This window comes from Seriola lalandi, unplaced genomic scaffold, assembly GCF_002814215.2.
Source record: "Seriola lalandi dorsalis isolate HSWRI2012SDOR001 ecotype SW California unplaced genomic scaffold, Sedor1 jcf7180002052130, whole genome shotgun sequence".
NCBI lineage: Eukaryota > Metazoa > Chordata > Actinopteri > Carangiformes > Carangidae > Seriola > Seriola lalandi.
In genome coordinates this window covers 907986-929734 of record NW_019522683.1, presented here as the reverse complement: position 1 = coordinate 929734, position 21749 = coordinate 907986, and the positions used below count along the sequence as shown (strand labels likewise).

General features: G+C 41.0%; 1 protein-coding gene across 1 annotated transcript in view; it reads left to right on the top strand.

Annotated features, from left to right (window-relative positions):
- Positions 1-21749, top strand: part of p3h2 (prolyl 3-hydroxylase 2) — a 55597-nt gene that overhangs the window by 29408 nt on the left and 4440 nt on the right. The window contains exons 2-7 of the mRNA XM_023400093.2: positions 10542-10694; positions 11651-11840; positions 16255-16386; positions 18682-18809; positions 20980-21069; positions 21577-21617. Of these exons, the coding sequence (XP_023255861.1) occupies positions 10542-10694; positions 11651-11840; positions 16255-16386; positions 18682-18809; positions 20980-21069; positions 21577-21617 (734 nt within the window). The remainder of the gene's footprint in view (positions 1-10541; positions 10695-11650; positions 11841-16254; positions 16387-18681; positions 18810-20979; positions 21070-21576; positions 21618-21749) is intronic.

Sequence of the window (21749 nt, the reverse complement as noted above, 5' to 3'; positions counted from 1 at the left end):
CCCCCCCCAGACCTTCAGACAGAATTATACTAGCTGCTTTCTCCAGATCGCACTCTTTGTGCTAAAATAAGCTAACTGGCTGCTGGCTTCAGATTCATATTTACCATATAGACACAAGAGTTGTGTAGTTCTTTTTATCCAACTCTCAGCAAGAAAGCAAATAACCATATGTCCCAAAATGCATGGACTCCAGTTCTAGTCTGTACATACTCCTTCGATACACACAACACATCCTCGACCAAAAGCAAAGTGACAGAGACAAAACACAACTGTGAGCCACATTTCAGATCTGTTGGACCAGTCAGGGTGTTTTTTCCAGTCTAGAAGAAGGTACCTTTATGGGAATGGAAACTGGTGGGGAGTGAGATCAGTGGATAGTAGAGTAAAAATAAGACGTCAGCTAACCAGGCCTGTTTTTAGAAGCTTGAAGGAGAAAAGAGTGTGTGTGTGTGTGTGTGTGTGTTACTGTATTTTGGGCAGGAAGGAACGTGAGAGAGGTGTTGGGAGGAGGAGGAAAGGGAGGAGGAAGACATTATAGGTGATTTTCCACCCCGTCTGCACTACTTAAAACGTACACACCTTGTGTTTTTGAGGTTTCCACACAAAGGTGGCCTTGTGTGTCCTGAAACCGCCCAGGAAGCGAGATCAGACACGGGAAAGAGTGTGATGGTTGACTAAGGATACAGTAGCTGATGGGGTGTCAGGTGGCCTCAGGATAGCTTACAGGAAAAGGTTGTGTAGTCTCTCAGTGTGAACTCCCACAAAGCTTAACTGGACTGTCATTGGAGATGGAGGGGATAATGGAAGCAGTCATTTCCCTCTACAGCCAAATGATGTCATCCCACAGGGCAGACACCGCTACAGATGTACAAACACACCACATCAGTTCAAGTTGCCTGATCCAGATTAGCTCATAAATGACACAAACTGTGTTTTGATAGCTAATAGATTCTGGATCATGAGCGTCTGTTCCACATTCTGGGTTCTAAGTGAGTTCATGCCACTGCGGTCAAGTATGTTCATTCATTCTTCCCCCTAATCAAAGCCAGCACTTTTAAAAACACACAGCTCGGGCATGCAACACAAAGCCGAAGTCATGGTTTTCTCCTGTACACAGTGGCTTTATTATTCTATGACTGTTTTGTTTTCTATGTACAGTCTCTGCTAGGGATTTTTGAGAAAGCTGAAGGATGGAGGCCTTTGAAGGAAGGGGCGAGGGCCGGCTTCTCCTGGCTCGTCATGCCTCCTGTGTCTTCATGGGGTAATGAAAGAGGCTTTTTAGCAGCGACAGCATTGAGGCTTTTTCAGGCATTCCTTCGACATGACCATATAGGAGGAACATGCTCTGGCCCAGGGTGGGGTGAGGACGTGCAGAAAGAGGCCACTGTGCAGAGCTGTCAGCAGGACCGGACAGATGAGAGAAAGACGGGTGGTGTGATGGGGAGAATGAGGAAGAGAGGGAGGGAGGACATCAAGGTAGACAACTTTTACCCATGACATCACTGAGAGGAAACAATCCCCTCTTGCATTTTTTTTTTTTTTTTTTTTTCACAGCATGTGCTTCACATGTTAGCCATGTTGCATGTAATTTACACCTTGACCGGCTGGCAGGTTTCCTGACCAGCATGGAGTTGCAATCCAGATCTTGTGTGAATGTGTTATTTGATTTAGCAGCAGAGCAAAAACAAACCCATGTCTGCTTCATTTAACTGAGATTATAAAGCGACTTATTCATGCCTTCAGTTTACAGTAAAGACATTATGTGGCCTGTGTGTACAGTAAGCATGTGCTGAAGCAGGTTTCTGTCCATCAAAGCTGCCAAGTTAATGAAATGAAAGACTTTCGGGTGCATGGTGGAAAGGTTCATTTGTAGAGGGCCATAATGTTTTCCTGTCAAATTAGTGCCACACATACATCATGAGCACCCTTTGAAAACACATGCGAATATGTGTGTCCAATCACATGTTTCATCCCCATCTTGTCCAATCCTACCTCAGTCTGGTTGGATCAGCGTCTACATATTGTCTTAAACTGCGGGATCTTCCAGTGTAAACACTCAGAAACAGACATAAGTTGTTTTCCAGACTTCCAGGAATTTCTGAAGTTCCTTGAATCGTCAATCAAAGTGCTCACTGTGCAGCTTTGAAACGATCCAGAGTGGAAGGAAGTGGGGGGCTCGCTTCATGGGAAGGTAATCAGCCATTTACACAAACTTTCCTATAGTGAGTTCCTCGTGCCAGGCATCGGTGCCAATACCTTGATACAGGGAGGCTGCTACAGCTATCACTGGCAGCAAAAAGCTGTGTCTAATAGAGTTAGTGAGTGTATGCAGATTTCCTCACCAGGCAAATGTAATCCCAATCTTTACCCATTTGTTAATGATTTGCACGTATTGTGAAATGGTCTCAAGCCTCTTTCAAACCAGATGCTCACATCTAAGCACCAGCCTGTTGAAGTGCCACATGTTTTCTCAAGCTTGAAACTCATTAATTAAATAGCCCTTTAGTTGCAGAAACTATAAAGACACTATTGTTGATGCTTGAATAGAAAGACTACTGTGCATTTCCTTGTTCACATAGATGTACCACTAATAAGTAGGGCTGGATATTGTTTCATATATTTTAAATCAATAATAGAGCTTCAAGTAATGATTATTTTCTCAATTAACTCATTAATTGGTTTGTAAAACATCAGAAAACAGTGAAAAATGCCCATCACAATATATTAAAGTCATCGAATCTCTTTTGTTGTCCAACGAACCATCCAAAACCCCTAAATATTGAATTTACTATGATGTATGACACCATGAAAAACAGCCAATCCTCAAACGTTAGTAGTCAATGAGTACTTTTCTTTTGGTCAAATAATTGACCGATTGTTGCATTGCTAATCGATACGACCTGGGTTCTGGCATCAACAACAAAACAATGCTTTTTTGAAACCTTACCTACGAGAAATAAAAACATTCTTTTCATTAAACAAATGGAAAATGTAACAAATATAAAATTTTCTCTGAACACAAAGCATGTGTAGAAGAATTTGTATCTGCCGACCCAATAAAGTAGACTAAAGCTGGAAAGATTATTATTTAAATCAGGAACTGTCTTGTTAAAGAACAAGATAACAAGAGTATGAATCAGAGCAGATAGATAGATACCTGATTTGGTGTCGACATTCTTTATCAACCCTACTACTAAACTTACACGTACTGTACTTACGTGCTTTTTATGCCTCCATGCCGACCGCAGCCATGATCGGAGGCATTATGTTTTCGCGTTTTCCGTCCACCTGTCCCATTCTCATGAACATGATATTTCACTGATGTCTTGAAGGAATTTCTTCAAATTTGAAACAAAAATTCACTTGGATTCAAGGACAAACTGATTAGATTTTGGTGGTCAAAGGTCAAGGCCACTGTGACCACACAAAACAAGTTTGCGACTGGAATGGTTACAGCCCAGAGGCGGAAATTCTGATCTCGTCTTTCACCTCATGTTGGGTCTGAACTGCCGAAATGTTTGTGTGTTTGGGAGGATAAATGCACAGTGAAGAAGAATATGTTCCAAACTGTCCACCTCATGACGCAAATATTGGTTTAGTGACACTAAACTTGCTATGGGTCTGGTCAGAAAAATTACTACTGTGTTTAGAGAGCAGTGAATATTCTTCCCATTAAAACACACCCTGGAAAGGTAAATACACACTCAGTGCTCCTCAGACAGATGGCTGGAATGCTTAGATCCCAGCTGTGCAGCAAAAAGATGTTTTTTCTTGTGTTTATTGGTCCATAGTTTGATGAGTAATCTTTTTAGAGCTCTTGGCAGTTGAACGTTTTCTGTCTTCTTTTCAATACAGATGAGAGTTCCACTTTAATGTGATTTAAGGACAAGCTTTATTGTCTTTACATCCTCTTCTTCCAAGAGTTTTTACAAGCTCAGGTTTAGTTGAAAATTTTTTTTTGTTATGGAAGACGTCGTCTTTATCATCCGATTGTTTATGCCTGACGACATGTAAACACTTCTTCTCAACATCTCCGGCAGTAACGAGTAGGTCTGTATTGATATGACATGCATTCCTAAACAGCCGTATCAGATTGACCTTCGGAAGCAGATACAACTTCCCTCCTTCACTGGCCTTAAAACCATTATTGGCTGCATAAGGACACTGTTATCACGCTCGCAGATGTTCCTGCTGGAATGTGTTCAATGTAAAGTGCTGTGAAACAACACTGTACTGTACTTTTCAGGAAGGGACAGTCAGGAATTAGCAGACTAAATGGGCACTTAACTGCAGCTGTAAGAAGATTTTGGAGCGATTTGCACTTAACTGGAGTTTGGACTGAAAATGGCTGTAATGGTGTAGGAGTATTGTTACAAGCACCGGTGAAAAGGTGAAATACGATCTAGGAAGTCCACTTCGTGTAATACATCAGTGTGTTTTAAGGCTTGTTGGCATTTTATAAAACCACAAGACAGTATTTTAAGAACTTGGGCTTTGCAGGACACTGAGGAGAGGGCTCTGTGTGCTTTACCCTTGAAATCCTTCACAGGCAGCTGTTCTTGTGTCTGCTGTAAAGCTGAACACTTACCTCTGTCTGCTTTGCTAGAGTTTCCTCACTTTTTGAGAACCGTAGAATCTCTTTCAAACAGCTTGTCTCTCAAGTATTCAGCATTGCGGTTGCCAGGTTTGACCACTTGTTGCCAGCTCCTCAGTCATTTTTTGGGTGGTACGTTCTGCCTCTGACAAGCCATCTGTGTAACTCTCTCCACGCCTGTTTGTGGCATCGGGATACGTGCTTTTTGTCACAACATCATCAGTGCGTCTGTGGCGCCAGCCCAGGCCTATTAACATACCTGTGAATCAAGCAGGGGGCCCAGAGGAGAAAGGCATGCAAATGTACATTTGCCTTGGCACTACTCGGTGCCCACATCAAGAGCACTGCTCTCAGAGTGGCAGGGCGGTCCAGCAGCTCAGCTCTGACACAGGTTGCTCTTTAGTGAGGAGGGCAAACTAAGGGCTCAGACTGAGTGGTAGTTATTCGCTTCTACAGGTGCTCCTCTGAAATTCATATGGGAGGAAAAATGTCCTCATGTGGTACAAGATGTACACTTATGAATATGTTCAAAGATTTGCTTTTCATGGCTGAGTTTTAGTGTTGCTGTGATTTTAAACCCTGAAGCGTTTAATGTTAAGAATGTTTTTCTGTGTCTATTTATGTCTATATAATTATATACATATATAGTTACACTTGCAGTATACAGAACAACTTCATCGCTGACCCTGAAGAAGGCCATAAGTCAAAATGTGTCGGTCTAACTATAAAGTTGTTTTGTGTACTGCAACATGACGACAATATGACAACATAGCAAGATGTTGCTGTACAGTTTAGCTTTAATATCTTATTTTTTGGCCACTGAGTTGGATTCAAACCCAGGCCACTGCGGTAAGGACTGACCTTAAATGGTATGTGCTCTGCTAGTTGAGCCACTGGGACGCCAGGAGCTTTTTAATATCATGATATCTCTGGTTTCATGGTGGACAGTTGACTATACTCTGAAATTAATAGGAAGAAATACCTTGATTTATCTGGTGTTTAATTTGGTGGATTAGCTAAAAACAGGTATTTTCTGTCTCATCAGTTTGATCATTTCTCAATTGATTTTACAGAAAATGTACTATATCCCAATATACTGATGCTGCAATATTCAGTTTTAAAAGCCATGATAGAGGCTTTTAGCCAAACCTCCCCTCCTGGAGAGGAACCCAGTGGTTGATGATGTACAGACTGCAGTGTTTGAAGGTTTTCTTGGAAAATGACTTACTTTCTTAGTATCCTTTTTTTCCGCTGTGGTAGACACAGGAGAGACAAGTTTTGATTTACCCATATGTGGCTGTTACTGGGCTTTGTTTGTTTTCCATTACACTATTCAATATAATGGCAATCTCACTTTAAGCCCATGATTGATTTCTACTGTGTCATCCTGAGGGGGTGTTTTAACCTTTCACTCTTCTCATTTTGATGTATGAGCCTGTGTTTTTCATTCAGAATCTCCAAGCTTGGACCCATCTGAGTTTCTGTCAGTTTGATACATTACTCACACTCCCGGTAACCCTCCATGTTGAAATTGTCTGTCTCCATAAGCCTCTGTACTACTGACCATCTTGTATGTGCGAGCAAATGTGACTGTAAATCAGTTATCACTACAGTGAATCAAGCAGTGAAACACGCAGCAGATCTGTTTTTCCTTTTGACTCAGCTGTTTGTTAACAAAAGATCCTTCCTAAAGTATTCTCACAGAATAATGCTATATCTCTTATAGAAATAGTAATGCCTGCCAACGATGAAACGAAGGAGGAAAAATACGGGGAGTCTCCCATGTTCAAGGCTTCCCCGGGTTGTGGTTTGTCTAGTCTCGAGACAATAGATCTGGCAGTAGCTGACCACAGCTGTGTTTGTGCTGGTTTGATGTACTGGAGTAATTCCCCCCTTCCTCCAGCTGACCCTCTGGACTGAGCCAGGTCTTCCCCGAGGGGCTGAGGGCAGCCAGGGGCAGAGGAGGGAGGGGGGAGGAGGAGGTGGTGGAGGCAGGTGAGTGCAGACTGCAGACTAACTTCCCCCTCAACTCTTTAATCGTGTGTTATCTTTTCTGTTTAGTCTGCAGGGGTCTGAACAAAAAAAATAAAAAATATCAAGTGATAATTATCAGATCCAGAAAAGCCAAGTCGACAATTGCATCTTAGGCAGATGTTCTCCCTGAATTATCTTAGAGGAGAATTTGTGAGGAATGCATCAGTCGAGGCCGTGATAGAGGAGTGTTGCGCCATCAGTTTGAGGAAAAATCCACCCTCAGATACACTTACACTGATTTCATCAATTTAATGCACTCCAGGTTTTACTGCATGCTCAAGTGTTCCAGTCGAGTTTCAATTTACTCACGTTCCTGTCAATGTGCAGACTATTCCTAAATTAGTGAGTAATTTCCCACATATTTCACAAGAACTGTAACGACAGCTGCCAGCAAATTGGTTTTAACTTGATGCATTTACTTTTGGTTGTGACGCATTTCTTGCTGTATGATTGTCAAATTCAAGACATCCAGACCAGACCATCATGGTTGGTGTTTCAGAAACACCAGCAGTGAATATTCATCAGCAGTTAGTTGCATTAGGAATATGAAAACAAGGCATCAAGGTTGGACTGGTAATCCATGTGAGTAAGAAAGCCACAAAGCAACATGGTGGATCAAGGAATGCCTATAAAACGCTGAATTTAATATGTATAAGAAGGGATTTTGCCTTTAAGACACAAACCGTGTATTTCTCACATTTGTACTTTTGACTGGCATGTTGTTTGGATGTGGTGCATCATTATTCATTTCATCTGTTCTCCAGCCCCTAGAGGCATTCATGAGTTCTTATGTACAGTATTTGATAGAACATGTCAAGGAGCACACAAGAACTGACATGAACACCTAATATGTCCCATTCACCCACCCTCGCTCTCCCCCTCCCCGGCTTGTTGGTCAGTCAGGCTGGGTGTCTCCCGGTGGCTCCAGCCAGGTGATCTGACCAGGAATGCACCTCACCCTTTGGCCTTTCAGGGGTAACCAAACATGTCCGGCGGGGCTTTTCTTTCCTGTCTCTTCTGCCTCCACATGAAAGAGACCCAATTTTTGTCTGGCAGGGGGAATCATTCTTCAAAAAGAAGTGGGAGGTTAGTGGGGGAAAGAATCTCTGCTTCTTCTATCGCAGCGGTTCAGTTTGTGTTTTATGATGTGCCGTGCAGACGCTGTGGAAATTGTTTGCCTCCCTCATAGAATACACATGGCGCTTTGTTGTTCGGGTGTGTGGAAAAAGAAAAAAAGGTCACTGACTCATGAACTAAAAATTCCCCAAATTTTTGATAAACATGGAAATTCCCAAGTTTTATCTCGCTAACTCATCCCCATGAAAACAATACAAAAAGAACAACTTGTATCAAGTGTCTTCCCTGGCACACACACATGAACCATCACTGAGTGGCAAAAACAGAGGGGTGAGTGTGTTGAGAAAGGTCTCTCAGCCTGTTATGTTTTTGGCAGCCAGGCCCGACTGGACTGACCTTCTCAACTGTCAGAGAGGCTGTGAAACACTGGGACCTGCTTTAGGTTTGCACCTGTTGGGAACATGAAGGATTTAAACAAATGGAGTCAGATGCCTCTGAGATAACTGCGACTCAGTTAACGCTTAGATATGAGAGAGCGATCGCTGTTTTACTGCCTTCACTTCTCTGCATCTGTCTTGTATTCTATTGCAATCATCCTGTCATCCTCCACTGTTTCCTGCTCAAGTCGTCATCCCTCCTCTCCTCTGTGCCTAGTTTAGTCATCGTCACCCCATAACTTCACTTATTTATCACTAGTTAATGACTTCTTAGTCACCATGAACTGACATGCAATGAAGGTCACAGGGCAGCAGGTTCAAATCCTCAGCTGGCAACAGGCTCTGTTTCATGAGTTCATGGAGGTGCACAGTGAGCTGGATTCAGTGTGGGCTATTGTGTAACCTGCCCGTGTTGAGGCTTGAGCATGATTAGGATCTTATCTGGATGGAACGAGGCATGCACTCACGGTCGAGTTACAACAAAATGATGGTTTTTAAGGGATTAAAGAGCACCCTAAATTTACATGACACCAGCTCACACTAGATATCTGTAATCTTCAACTCTGAACTGAGCCGAGCCACAGGGGTTGTGTGTTTGTGTAGCAGCAGACAATGGTGGTTCACCTGCTTTTGATGTTAAAGGAGGGCGTCTTAACTGATGTGCTGTGATGTATAGTGGGATGTGGTGGGGACGGGGGATGACTCCTCTCCTTTCAACATCTCATTGCTTTGTACTTGAAGCCACCTGTCGCTGCCTCAGTGTAGCTGCTGTAAAGGAAAGGTAGAAACCTCAGAATGACAATGATGGACACTTGGACACGGTTTTAAGGCGGTTGAATATGATTTCATTTTATGAATATATTTTTTTAAGTAAGGAATATGTTTGCAAATTTTATGTGCTATTGATGACATAAGTGTTTTGGCACAATGCAGTTCAGAGAAGGAAATCTTCCAGAGCACTTCATGTTTTAATTTCAAACAAATTCAATGATATTCATGTAGGCTAGCCTCTAATAAAGAAAATATTTGATTAGGTATAGTACAAAGTAATGGAGCTCTATTCGCATTTGTTTAAAATTATATATTCCTTAAAGGCTTTAAGGTTTTTTAAAAGTTTCTTTTTCTGTTTTCTTGCCTTTTACTGTCCCAGCATTTGTTTTTGTTTTATGTTATTTAAGGAGTATAAATAGACCACGACTAAGTACATCATGGCTTCCAGTTTCTCACTGCACATATACATTGTTTTTTGAAAAGATTTTGTATCATTTCAATTTTTACATATTAGCTACTATACTTTATGTTTTCTGTATGAAAATCCTTATTTAAACATATTCTGTGGTAAATCGTTTGGGGAGTTTACTTTTTCCATTTGTGTTTAGTCAGTCAACAAGCTGCAAAGACTGAGATATGACAGCTGCTGGCTTTCATCCCTCAAACCTTGAGGTCATTCGCACAGGACGTGGTCTGCAGTGTATCAGTGTCACTCACAAACATTATTAACATTAACACACACATCCTTGCCACTCAGTGTTTCTCGTATCTACTCTGCTACTATCAACAGTAAACTGTCCCTTTTCTGGTGTGTTTATGTTAGACACATTTTTCAGGAAGTGGGTAGCATTCCTGCGCCGATTATTTCATTCGAATACACAGACCTCATCTATCATTTTAGCTTTAATAGTGAGAGCTCTCTCTAATGACAGGATGTGCATGGGAACAGTCTGTTCCTCTAAGTCTGCTCTGCTTTCCTATGATGAACCAACTTTAGCAATTATACAATATTTCAAGTGCAGTCTGAATTACGAGTCCAATTTTAAAAAAAGTTCATTTTTTTCTGCAGGAACAGCCTCAGAGTGAAAAGCGAGGCCAGCTCTGTAATCGAGGTTGTCTGTGACTGACTGACTGGTCAGCCGAATGCCATGTGACTGAGATGGAGTTTCCCAATTTAGCCTAACTGTCACTAGATTTAGAAACTTTTTTTCAAACACAACTAGGTATAAATCTAGTATATGACTTGCATGGGTGTCAACCGTGGGCTTAGAGTAACACATGAATTTTGTCAAAACTTTTGACATTTTCTAATCATGAAGATGTTTCACGTTGTTTCTGTACAAACGTGAAAATCTAGTTAATGCTTATGAAAGACTGACCTACCAGTGTTTCTTGTTGAGGTTGCAATGGAGAGATAAGGAAATACTAAGCAAACACTTTGTTCTTGCAGTTACTTCTCCCGTGTCTTTAACTAACTTCATCAGCTTCATCTTTGTGCTATGTGCTAAGGCTTCTATATGTTATTGGACCAGTTGTACAGTAATCGTAAAACACAGTGCCAATGTCTGTTCTGGTATTGATTCTAATAAAGTCTTTCTTCCCCTCCCTCTCTGTTTCCTTCTCTTTAGCTGAAGCAGCCTGACAAGGCAGCAGCGGCAGCTCACACCTATTTCCAGGCTAATCCAGAACATGTGGAGATGGGTCAGAACCTGGAGCAGTACAAAGACCTGCAGGGCGTTGAGGAGGACCACTTTGTAGACAGAGAAGCCCGGCCTCACCAGGTAAACCAGGAAATCTGATTTGATGAGTTTCGATGTATAATAGACACAGTGAGTTCCCTCTTTTGTTATGAGTTATTTTTCCCTTTTTCAGGCCTCTTACATGTTAATGCTACAGTTAATGACCTGTTGCACTTTGGCCATCTTTTATCAGCCTTTGCCAACATGTCTGGCTAGTGATTCTCGTTATTCTACATCACTTCTTTCCAAAAGGGAAAAGTACAGATGTTCTCTTATATGAAGGGCCCCTTTGTGTTAATAGCCCTTGCAATTTAACGACTGGAAACTCATTTGGGCCTTTCAGTGCTGGCTGTGGTAAAGCCCTGAATGCCAAACAGTTTTGGATCCTTTGTCTGCTGCTCCAGTATCTGTCTGCTCTTTCTCTCTTTTGCCTTTGTCTCTATATGTTCAAGTATTAAACATACTCTGAGTATGTAGGAAGATTCGCTCAATGCAAATCTACCTTAAAAAGATTTTAAACTGTCATTCATGCCGACTGTACCTTAATTAAAGCTTTCAACATTATTGATCATTTAACTTATCTGTGTCTCTGCAACTTCGCTTATTACTTAGCTTTTCTGTATTTTGTATTCAGGTATGCAACATTCAAGTCCAAAGCAAATATTCTTTGGACACACTATATTCATGTATATAACACACATTATTTTAGATTTATCCAAAAACAATTGAGAGCAGTAATCCTGTGTGGCAACTGTTTCCTGTCCTCCTGTTTATTCTAAACAAATGACCGTTGCTGCTGCAGGAAACTTGATGTGCACCAGAGGGCTTGTAAAAGCTTTTATGAGCTGGCTACAAGTTTACTTACAGTATTTTAACTGTTTCAGAGAACAACAAGCAGCGATTTACTTATGTATAAATGTCAAGGACGAACACCAAAGGTCATAAATACTGATCCAGTCTCACTCATCATCTTCCATTTCTCCTCCATCCACATGCAGCACTCGTTCACAGCAGCCGTGAGGTTGTATGATAAGGGCGACTATGAGAGGGCTATCGCTCTGTTTGAGGATGCTTTGCTGGAGTACTATAAAGCAGATGTGGAGTGTCGGGCCCTATGCCAAGGGCCGCAGAGGTTTGAGGGCCACGATCACCTCCGCTACCGCTACAGTCTCCATGAACTCATATCAGGTAAGAGCCAAGAACTAAACAGGTTTACTTCAACAGGAAACAGTTTTATCCTCCAGTAGCACGGAACATGCCTGATTCTGATGCGTCCCTTACAATCTAAGATGAACGAAGTGAGATCGTTTAGTATCGTGACTGCTCCACCAACGCGCCTGGCTGTACTGCATGGCCCCCGAGCTGGAGCTGGGCTTTGTTGTGCTTGAGAGAGCCTGGGGAGGTTTAGGCAAGGCCAAACAGAACTCTTCATGCTCACAAGGTGATCAAATCTGCCTGGCAGTGGCTTGGCACTGGATGGAAGTTGGCTCTGGTTGGATGCGGGCAGATGAGGGATAAAAGTCATGTTTGGACTGGAGGATGTACAGAAAATAAGAAAGACAGAAATGAGAAAAGGAGTTACTGTCATGGATGAAATCAATGCAGGTTCCTATTAGTCCATAACCATTCTGTTGCCCATGAAAAGGCATTTAAAACACATGTAGCACAGCACAGTTCTTGTAATGGAAAAACATAAAGAAGTGAGTTGTGTTTAATTTTATGTATGTATTTTATTTATGATGTTGTATTAGGAATATAAACTGTGGGTGCATCTTGGTGGTCTAGTGGTTAAGTTGCATACCATCATGGAAAGCACAACAATCTTTTTAATGTGAAAAAAAGGCCTGAAATAAAAAATAAAACAAAAAGTTTAAAAAAGAAATATAGATCGTCACACTCGAGCTTAAACCTTGTTTTCATCAGTCGCCAAGCTTCTCCTGGCGCTGCAGATATAGAAACACAGAGATTCATATTTCATTGTTATTGCATTGGATTGAATTTCTTGGTGATAAAAATGTGTAAATAAATGTCAAACTGTGAAAGCTTCGGGACAGATTCAAAGGTACAAATCTGAGCAAGGCTCATACAGTGTAATCTGTGGTACAAAAAAAAAAATTCAGAACACTTAGTAAGCAAGCAACATAGACATCATGTCCCCTACGTGCATTTCGAAAGACTTTGTCCCACAAACTTCCGTGAGTTTTTTTATTGTTGTATGATTTAGCACAGCACTGGGGTCTTGGATTATTAAATTAAAGAGCATGCAGAAAAGAATGAAGAATTCAGAGCGTATTCCAGATTTGAGGGTTTATGGTTTTACTTATCAAATTCATCTGTGCTTTCTGTGTTGTGTGCAATCTCACTGTTTTAATAGGTAACCCTACATTAGAGTGTTAAGATGTTAAGTCCCTAGAGTACATCACATGCAGATGCAGCTAGGAAAGATTTTACACAGTCTCTTAAAAATAAATGAAATAATAAAAAAATAAAGAAATTGAAAACAAAAGAAAGTAAGACAAAGCAGGCCCCAGTTGGCGCTGATGTGTTGAATGATATTCTCTGCTGTTCAAAACTATTAGCTGAGCTGTACACAGTTAGCTCTGGGATTTGGTAAACATGCTCCATTACTGTCCTCGACAGTCCAGGAAAACATCCTGAACCAGGGCCAGGAGAGCCGCCTGAGTGCACCCGAAATCCCCCCATCCACTACAAGCCTGCCTCCTCTTCTTCTGTCTCTTCTTCTCCTGCTTCTCTCTTTGACCTCACTTAACCTTGTTTCCTTACTGCAGTACGACAACTGCAGTGTTTTTTTTCTTGGCATCTTTTCTTAAAGGGACATGCTGGTATTTTTGCATGTTTCAGCTCATTGACTACAAATTACATGAAGTCAGTCCAGTAAAAAAACACAAAATAAATTTGAACATTTTCCAGTTCAGTGCATTCAGATTCTGATTCAGAGCCTTGTATAAACAAGTTTTGCTACGCAAATATTTTCTGTGCTACAAGCTATTTAATTAATATTTTTTGTTTTCACAGTGTCTCTGTTTACTTATTGTCTTTTTTTTATCTTTTGAGTTTGTTTGTCTGACTAATGCAACACTATTTGGAAGTTTGAGAGCTTCCCTGTTGCACTCAAACACACCAGCAGTCCATACTTTTAGCTCGAGTGCATTTATTGTCATTGATATAAAACAAACATTGACAGATTTTGTGTAATATATATAAATTTGAATTTCAAGCAGCATTCAAGTTATACAAGTTAATGCTCAGTGTCCATTTTATTAGATATTCCTCTACAGTTGAAATCTAAGTGAATTTCTGACAATGTCAAAACCTGAAGAGTATGAGCTTCAAGAGGTAGAATGTATGGCAATTGGATTACATTAGTTTGTGCAGGTGTATTTAGGAAGGAGTTGCCACTTCTGCCAAAGTCTTCCGGGACAGCAGTAGCAGTAGTAAAAAAAAAAAAAAGAATAAAACATGGAGGAGCACGGCTCTAACTGCCTTTTCTTCACACCTGCATCTCTCCCAGTCTCCGTAGCCCTGTTTCTCTCCCTCCTTCTGCTGCCTCTGCTGCTCTCTGTGCCCTGCACAGAACAGAGCAGCTCAATGAGGTCACTGCAAGAAAACTACAACTCTAGAGCAACCACTGGCATTCATTAAACTGAAAGTTACAGAGAAGAGCCTCTGCATTATTTTATCACCAATTGTTAGTCACGCAGTCGTAATGAGCTTCATAAATAACGGGCACTAATCTAATCTCACATTTCATGTCATGTGTTATCATTTTAGTTTGTTTACAACACGGTGCGGAGCCAGTACTGTAGGTGTCTGTGTTGACTTTAACAGTACGGGATGTGTGTTGTGGAGGGATGTGTATTTGTATCCACAGCAAAACACTTGCAGCAGATGATAAGCAGGCGATTTATATTTGCACCAGTTTTGGTCAAGGTTGCTTTTGTTAACACAAGTCAGGCCTTTTTTTCTGGAAACTGAGGCAGGTTGTGCGCAATAACCACAGCTTAATTGCTGACAAGTGTGCTTTGCTTCAAATATGTATGGCCCGGTTGCAAAAACACTGAAAAGATGGCTAACTAGTTTTGGCCAGGCTTTGTTTTACTTACAATCAGTGGGTTATTTTCCAGTAACACTGTGGAAGAGACTTTATTTGTGTTAAGATGTATGTATGCATGTGTGTTTTTGAGTGTAATTTATTCTGTTTTGTGAGTCGAAAAAGGATTTGATAGAGTTATACTATTTTGTATACAGGCTCCACTGACCCAGAAACAGCTTTACATTACGCCATGATTATATCCTAACACAATTCAGATCCATGCTCCACTTGAGACTCTTGGAAGACATTGAAACAGACCACAACTCTGGTGTCTGAGAGTGAGGAGAGGTAGTGCTGCAGCTGCTCAAAAGTGACCTCACTATACATACACGCTCACAACACACAAACACACAAGCGTGCCATCATCCACTCTGCTGCCTGTCCTCTCGGGGTTCGACATAAGGAAATGATATGTAGCACCATGTGAAATCTGTCTCCCCTTAAGGATCAACAAACCTTAGGATCTATCACCACCTGAGGAGCAACAAAGACATGAAAGGCCTGCACTGTTATGAAGGGAACAGCATTTATTTGATGTATTTCACAGCAACAAGGAATCATGTGATGTTGGACTGGCTTTATTTCAGCCAAAACTGGACAACAGGAAAAGAAAGAAAGAGACATTTTCTACCAATGACGAACTTTAAGGCCAGTTTCTCAGCATCTGGTTTATATACAGTTCATCAGTATCAGCAGTAGACACATTATTATATGCTCTTGTGTTTATTGAGAATCTACATAGTAAACATTACACGAATAATATTTTATCAGCTAATTGGTGTAGAGTGACACGTCATGTTGGTGTTCATGTAGTTTTTGTTACTCACACTCCATCGATCTTCATTTGCTGATCCTTCAGACATTTAATAATTCATTATTTCCAGCTTTTTTCTTTTTTTTTGATATCACACAGATGATCTCAGGAGAATTAATGACTGTGGGCGTGAGACCATAATATAATGGTGACCATATTGCATCATTGCATAAATTAGCACCAGACCACACAGGATTTGAATTGAGTGTAAAGGACTGGCAGTGATTTTCTGTTCTGAACTATTAACTAAATTATTTCATAGATGCGGTTATTTGCAAGGACAAATGACAATATGTTTTTAGTTTAAAAAGGAAAAAAAAAAGACCACTGATTTTTCAAGGCTTGCATAAGATCTTTTTGTTTTGATTTTGGTTGAATGTTTGGGGAATATGGTTTACTGTGGGTGGATGTTGATATCAATATTTTTGGAATGAATGTGTCAATTTGCTAATATTCAGTACATCCTCCCAAAAAATTAAAAAAGCAGAGGTTCCGACGTAGCATTTAGAGAAGTGTCACTTATTTATAAAATAAAATTGTCTCCTTCCAATTATATTGGTGATGGGGGCACAACGCTCATCTTAAATAATCCAAATGCTAAACATAAGAAGCAACTTATTCTCTCAAAGTTCTGCTGATGATCTAAAAACTGATTTTCAACTATCATGTTGCAGATCACTTCACTCAGATGCTGCACTGTGAACATGAGTGTGTCAGAGATCTCGCCACCCGACCAGGCCGCCTCTCACCCATGGAGAACTACCTGCCTCTGCACTACGACTACCTTCAGTTTGCCTACTTCCAGGGTAAGTTGAAGGTCTTTAACATGTTTTTTGGATTACTTCAAAAACACCCCTTTGACGTACATTCAGCCCTTTTCGTAATTCATTATCGTCCTTTTTCCTGTAACACTGTGTAGCACTGTGTATGCTCGGTGTAATTATGAACAAAGAAGATGGACACACCCGTAACTCGTACGCCCAAACACACACACTTGCACACACTCACACATGCACATTCAGGAGATCATGCTGACACGAGCTTCAGACAGGTAGAGTCATTCAACGATGAGCCACACCCTGTTAGAAGATTCATATCCAGTATTATTGATATTATCTGATGTGTGTTTGTGTATCTGTCTGGATGACTTTCATATGGGTGTATACCGTCTGAAGCCGGCGGAGTCAGGTGTGTGTGTGTGTGTGTGTGTGTGTGTGTGTGTGTGTGTGTGTGTGTGTGTGTGTGTGTGTGTGTACATGAATGAATGGATAGCCTCAGGTTTCTTATTGTCGATGGATTAATGAAAAGCTCTTCTGGGCAAGAGTGTTGGCACAAAACCAGAGTGTAGTTGAGAGGGACGGTGTGCTGAGTAGCTGTGAGATCACCAGATTATACTTAATGACCCATAAGCATGTGGCTCTGATAAAGAAAAGTGGATCATTGGGTCTGTGCAAACACACCGAGAGTGGGCTGTGATTCCTAACAGCCGCTGGTGGGTGTGTGTTTGTGTCTGTCGTTTTTGCCTGTGTGTGGGAATGGATGGAAGCCCGAAAAGATTTTTTGATAGAGTGTCTCAGCGTATTGTCAAAGTATTGTAAAAGTGGAAATGGTCCACAGCTCAGTGTGTATCCCTACTTAAAAGACTGATATACTTATATTTTTTTTTTTCATTTCAGAATTACTTTTCTATATTGATTATTTACAGCTGACATTTTTCATCAATAGCCACTCACTACTTTTGCATTTTGCCCCTTCTCTATACAATACTTTACCACATGAGATTCAAAGTGCATTCGCACGCACAAGGTTTTCAAAGGATATTATGCAAACATGCACTGGACTACGAAATGAGATCATAAATTCAGTATTACCACTTTGAATGACTTTGTTGCATGTCTTTTGTTAGTCTTCTTTATCAAAGCGATGAGATTCTTTGAATCCTCTTATCCCATTATGTTCATTTGGCTGCACTGTAAACAAATACACCAGTTTTTTTGGAACTCATGTGTTGCAAAATCAGCCAAGAATTACATTTTAAGGATTATAAACTGAAGGTGTTCATCCCTTAATATTTGAAAAAGGTTGAAAAAAGTTTAAAACATACAAGCTACAAAGGTGCTTGTAGAGTGCTCATTGAAAATGTGTATTTTTATGGTGTTACTGACTCTACGGTTCAACTTTACTGCACAAATACTAGTATGCCCCATCAAATTCAATACTCAATTTTCTTTTCCTGCCTTCACTTTAATAAACTGAATTGTGCAAAATATGTATGTGAACTTGCTGCAGCAGCCAAACTGGAAATCTGAGGCAGCCACTACTTGCCAATAATCAGTAATGTGAGTGCTCTAACATCCAGCAGCACTGCGACCCTGCTGGGTTTTACACTCCTCAGTGGCTCCACACCACACTGCTGGACGTTTGCCATCAGTCAGCAGCCGCTCATTGTGCTTTAGCTGCTAAAGTTTCCTAAATAAATCCTCAGTGACGTTTTTCTGTTTGACTGAGCTCAAATCTCCAGACTCTTATTGACCTGGTAAAACACAGCTGACAGGAGCAGATATGCTGCCTCAGCTTCAGCCAAGGCAGGAAGTCTTTGGTTAACCCTGCACCTTTACAAGCTAATAAAGAATGTGTTTGTGTGTGCGCTTAGCAGCAGCAGTGAAGAGCGGACGGTGTGTACTGGGTTACATATGTGTGATTGCAGGCGGGCAGTAGAGTATTATCCTGATGTATGTTTGTCTCACTTCATTCCCAACATCCTTCCCAACGTGTGCTGTTTCCACTATGTCAGAGTGCAGCTTTTGCTCCATTGTAGTAATGGTTTTGGAATGTCAGCCATGATAGATTTCCCATATTTCGCTCACACTGGTCATTCAGTCCATCTAGTCGATAGCTCAGCATCTCTGCAGAAATGAGCAGAAACCCAAGGCAGCTCAACTGCACCTGGCATCTTTGTGTATGTGTGTGTGTGTGTGTGTGTGTGTGTGTGTGTGTGTGTGTGTGTGTGTGTGTGTAATTATAGCTCCTTAAGTTTGTCCGCATGTAAACTATGAAGAAAAACCATTTGAACTGCTTTCTGTCTCTCTGTCTCTCTGCAGTGGACAGGCTGGAGGAGGCGCTGCAGTGTGCGCTGAGCTACCTTTTATTCCACGAGGGAGAGGAGTTCATGACCGACAACGTGGATTACTATAGCGAGGTGCTGGGACACAACGGCGAACCACGAGAGGTCAGGATCTGCTCTGGGGACGTGGGGTGTGAAAGGGTTAGATGGTTTGAAGTGTGAGAAGGAGAAGAAGGATGTTTCTGCGGATGGATGGCTTGTTGATTCTACTTAATACTGTATTTTAGAACACAGCTACACATGACACAGCTTTACAAATTATTTAAACTAGAAAAGAAATAGAAAAGAATCAGCCTGTCTGACATTTTATAAAAAGCTGCTCCGAATTTCCCAGGGCTTCAATTACTACAACAACTTGTTCTCATTTTAGATTTAAGTTAAGTTGTTGGGATAGTTAGGTGAAATTGTTCAGATGATCACAAACATACAGGGTAGAATGACAATTTAAAAAAATGAATCTAAAACTAATTTGCACCATGTGGCTAAAACTGTAATAATTTGAGCAGATCTTTTGGAGTCTGGTCGCAGAATTTTGAACAAGCTATGGATGACTAAATAGAGGAAGGGGAAAAATAATTACAGTTTTATAACAAGGAATGTGGGGAGAGACTGCAGAAGAAAAGGAAGGAAAGAAGACATGCAGAGAGGAGAGAGTGAGGAGGGAAAATGTGGAGACAGGAGGCAGCAGTGGCGTTTGCTGTATTTCTTGGATGAACTTGCTACTCGCCGCTTGGCAGGAGTTGCCTCTTAAAGTTTGCTTTTCACTTGTATATGTTCTCCATCCAACTGGAAGCATTAGGCAAATTTTTCTGCGCCACTGTGTTTACAACACATTTTTTGGAAGGGCATGCTCATCTTTATATCTTTGCCCCATAACGCTCTGAGTCATTTAAGGCTGAATATTTGTCTGCCTGGCTGAGAAAATGAAATTTGCCCAGTCTTCAGCACTGAGAATTGCTCCTTCTTAAACTCTGATATGCAGTGGCTTGTTTAAGTCCCAATTACACAACCTCTTTTTCCTAGAAAGCCTGGTACTCATTAGAGCGAGTGAGGCTCCCAGCAGGACTGTGTGAACATGCGAGTGTGACACTGCACATGTGTGTGTTTGAGATAAAGAGAAGCTGAAGGCTGAGACGTTGCAGCTCACGTTTATATTTTTGTACTCATAACTCGCATTTTTCTCACCCTCGAACCTTTCCGGCCCCGTCAGTTTTACGGTACAGTCGTTGGCCGGCAGATTGCCTCTGCTCTCTGCGTCCGTTCTCCCGCCAGCCTCCAGGAGCTCATTCACAGCGCCCTAGATCTCAGTGCCAGGCCCCGAGCTGCCTCCCTGCCAAAGAATCCTGCCTTTCAGGAACACTGGAGGAGGAGGAAAAGTCATGTCAGAGTGCCCACGGGAGTCTCAGGAACAATTTGTATTAAGAGTGATGCAAGAGAAGACTTTTCTTTTTTTTAAACCACTCCAAGAAAAATTACTGTTGGCTGCTCAAGATTCATCATGACCTCAAGCCCGCAACTCCAACCTTGTTCTTGCAAACAGACAAAAATACAACAGGACAAATCAAGTTTTGTAACATATGTATATCAACAAAAACGCCAAGACAAGCCAAGACTGTGTTCACATCTTACATATCATCCATAACCAGATTTCGACAGATCAATCGGCTAAAAGGAGCTTTTTACAGATATATTGGGATCAGTGTGTATTTGGATCAAATACCAAAGTTTAAAGTAATTCAGAAACTGTGTTCATTACATTATTAGTCCACCACTGAGTGCTGGCATGTTTAATTATCAACTGTATAATGAATGCATATTGTGTGATATATTGTTATTGAATTTTTAAACTTTGATACATCAGTGTCAGTAGTGGCTTCAAACAACATTTGTCTCTACTGTAACAGTGAGCATGAAAATGGTGCAAAAATGTGCAGTGTATTAGTTAACATAAAGAATGACCTTAAAGTTGAATTGTTTGAGAGAGCCTGTCAAAAGCCTTACTTTTTATAGGTGTACAAAAAAGACAAAATATTAAAGATGAAAGATAAAGACAGAGGAGACAAAGAGGAGAAAATGAAAATGATTGTGACTCAAAACAAAGCTCCATATAGAAGAAGTGAAGATGTTGTAAAATGAAGATGTGTCTAAGATGTGTGATATCTTCTCTAGAGTTATTTTCCTCCTGCTAATATCTCTGAAGCACAAAAGCATGCCACCTTAACAACTAAGGAAATTGTTTACCATGGGCCTTTGGTGTGTGTGTTTGTGTTCACAGAAAGCTGCATGGTACCTGAGGAGACACAAACAGGAACTGGAGCTGCTGCTGATTGGCAGCAAAACAATGGGTGTTGAATTTACCGAAGGGGTGAGAATACAACTTTATCTCAGCGTGTTGCTGTTCCATACTCATGTTTAACTAAAAACTCAAAGTGGACTGTGACTTATTGACAGACCAGTGCCCTTTAATCCTCAGTTTTTTACCCTGAAATGAAAAGTGATTGTGTAATTTAACGGGCGGTTATTGGTAAGCCAGCCCACATGTCTCTGATGCAGAGCAGATCTCCTGCTGGGTGTGTAACAGTCTCAGTGTGGCCCTGCTGCCGGCTGACTCCAACCAGCGTAACAGGTGTCTGGCACATCTGCTCTGCACCACTGTCCTCTCATTCAACAGCGACCCCTGCTGGTCATATTCAAACATGGCATATTTCACTTTTTTTTTGTACACAGCATTTATAAAATTACCTCTAGGGCAAATAATGGGAGGTTTATAGTCAAATCAGCCCCTCTGGTCTGGTGTATCATTGATGTAATTATTTTCTGTCACTACTTTTATTTTTGAAAGTATGAAAAAAAACGTTTTCTTTTTTTTTAGAATTACTGGAGCAGCACGGGTGGAAGAGACGACTCAAACAGGTAAAAAAGATCACTGCAATTGTAAAACTGTAAAACAAGTTTCCCCTGTCATTGCTTTCCTCCTGTATATCCAGATGGTAAAAGCTATAATCAATACTTTTATACCAACAATAGATCAGACGGCTATGGGTC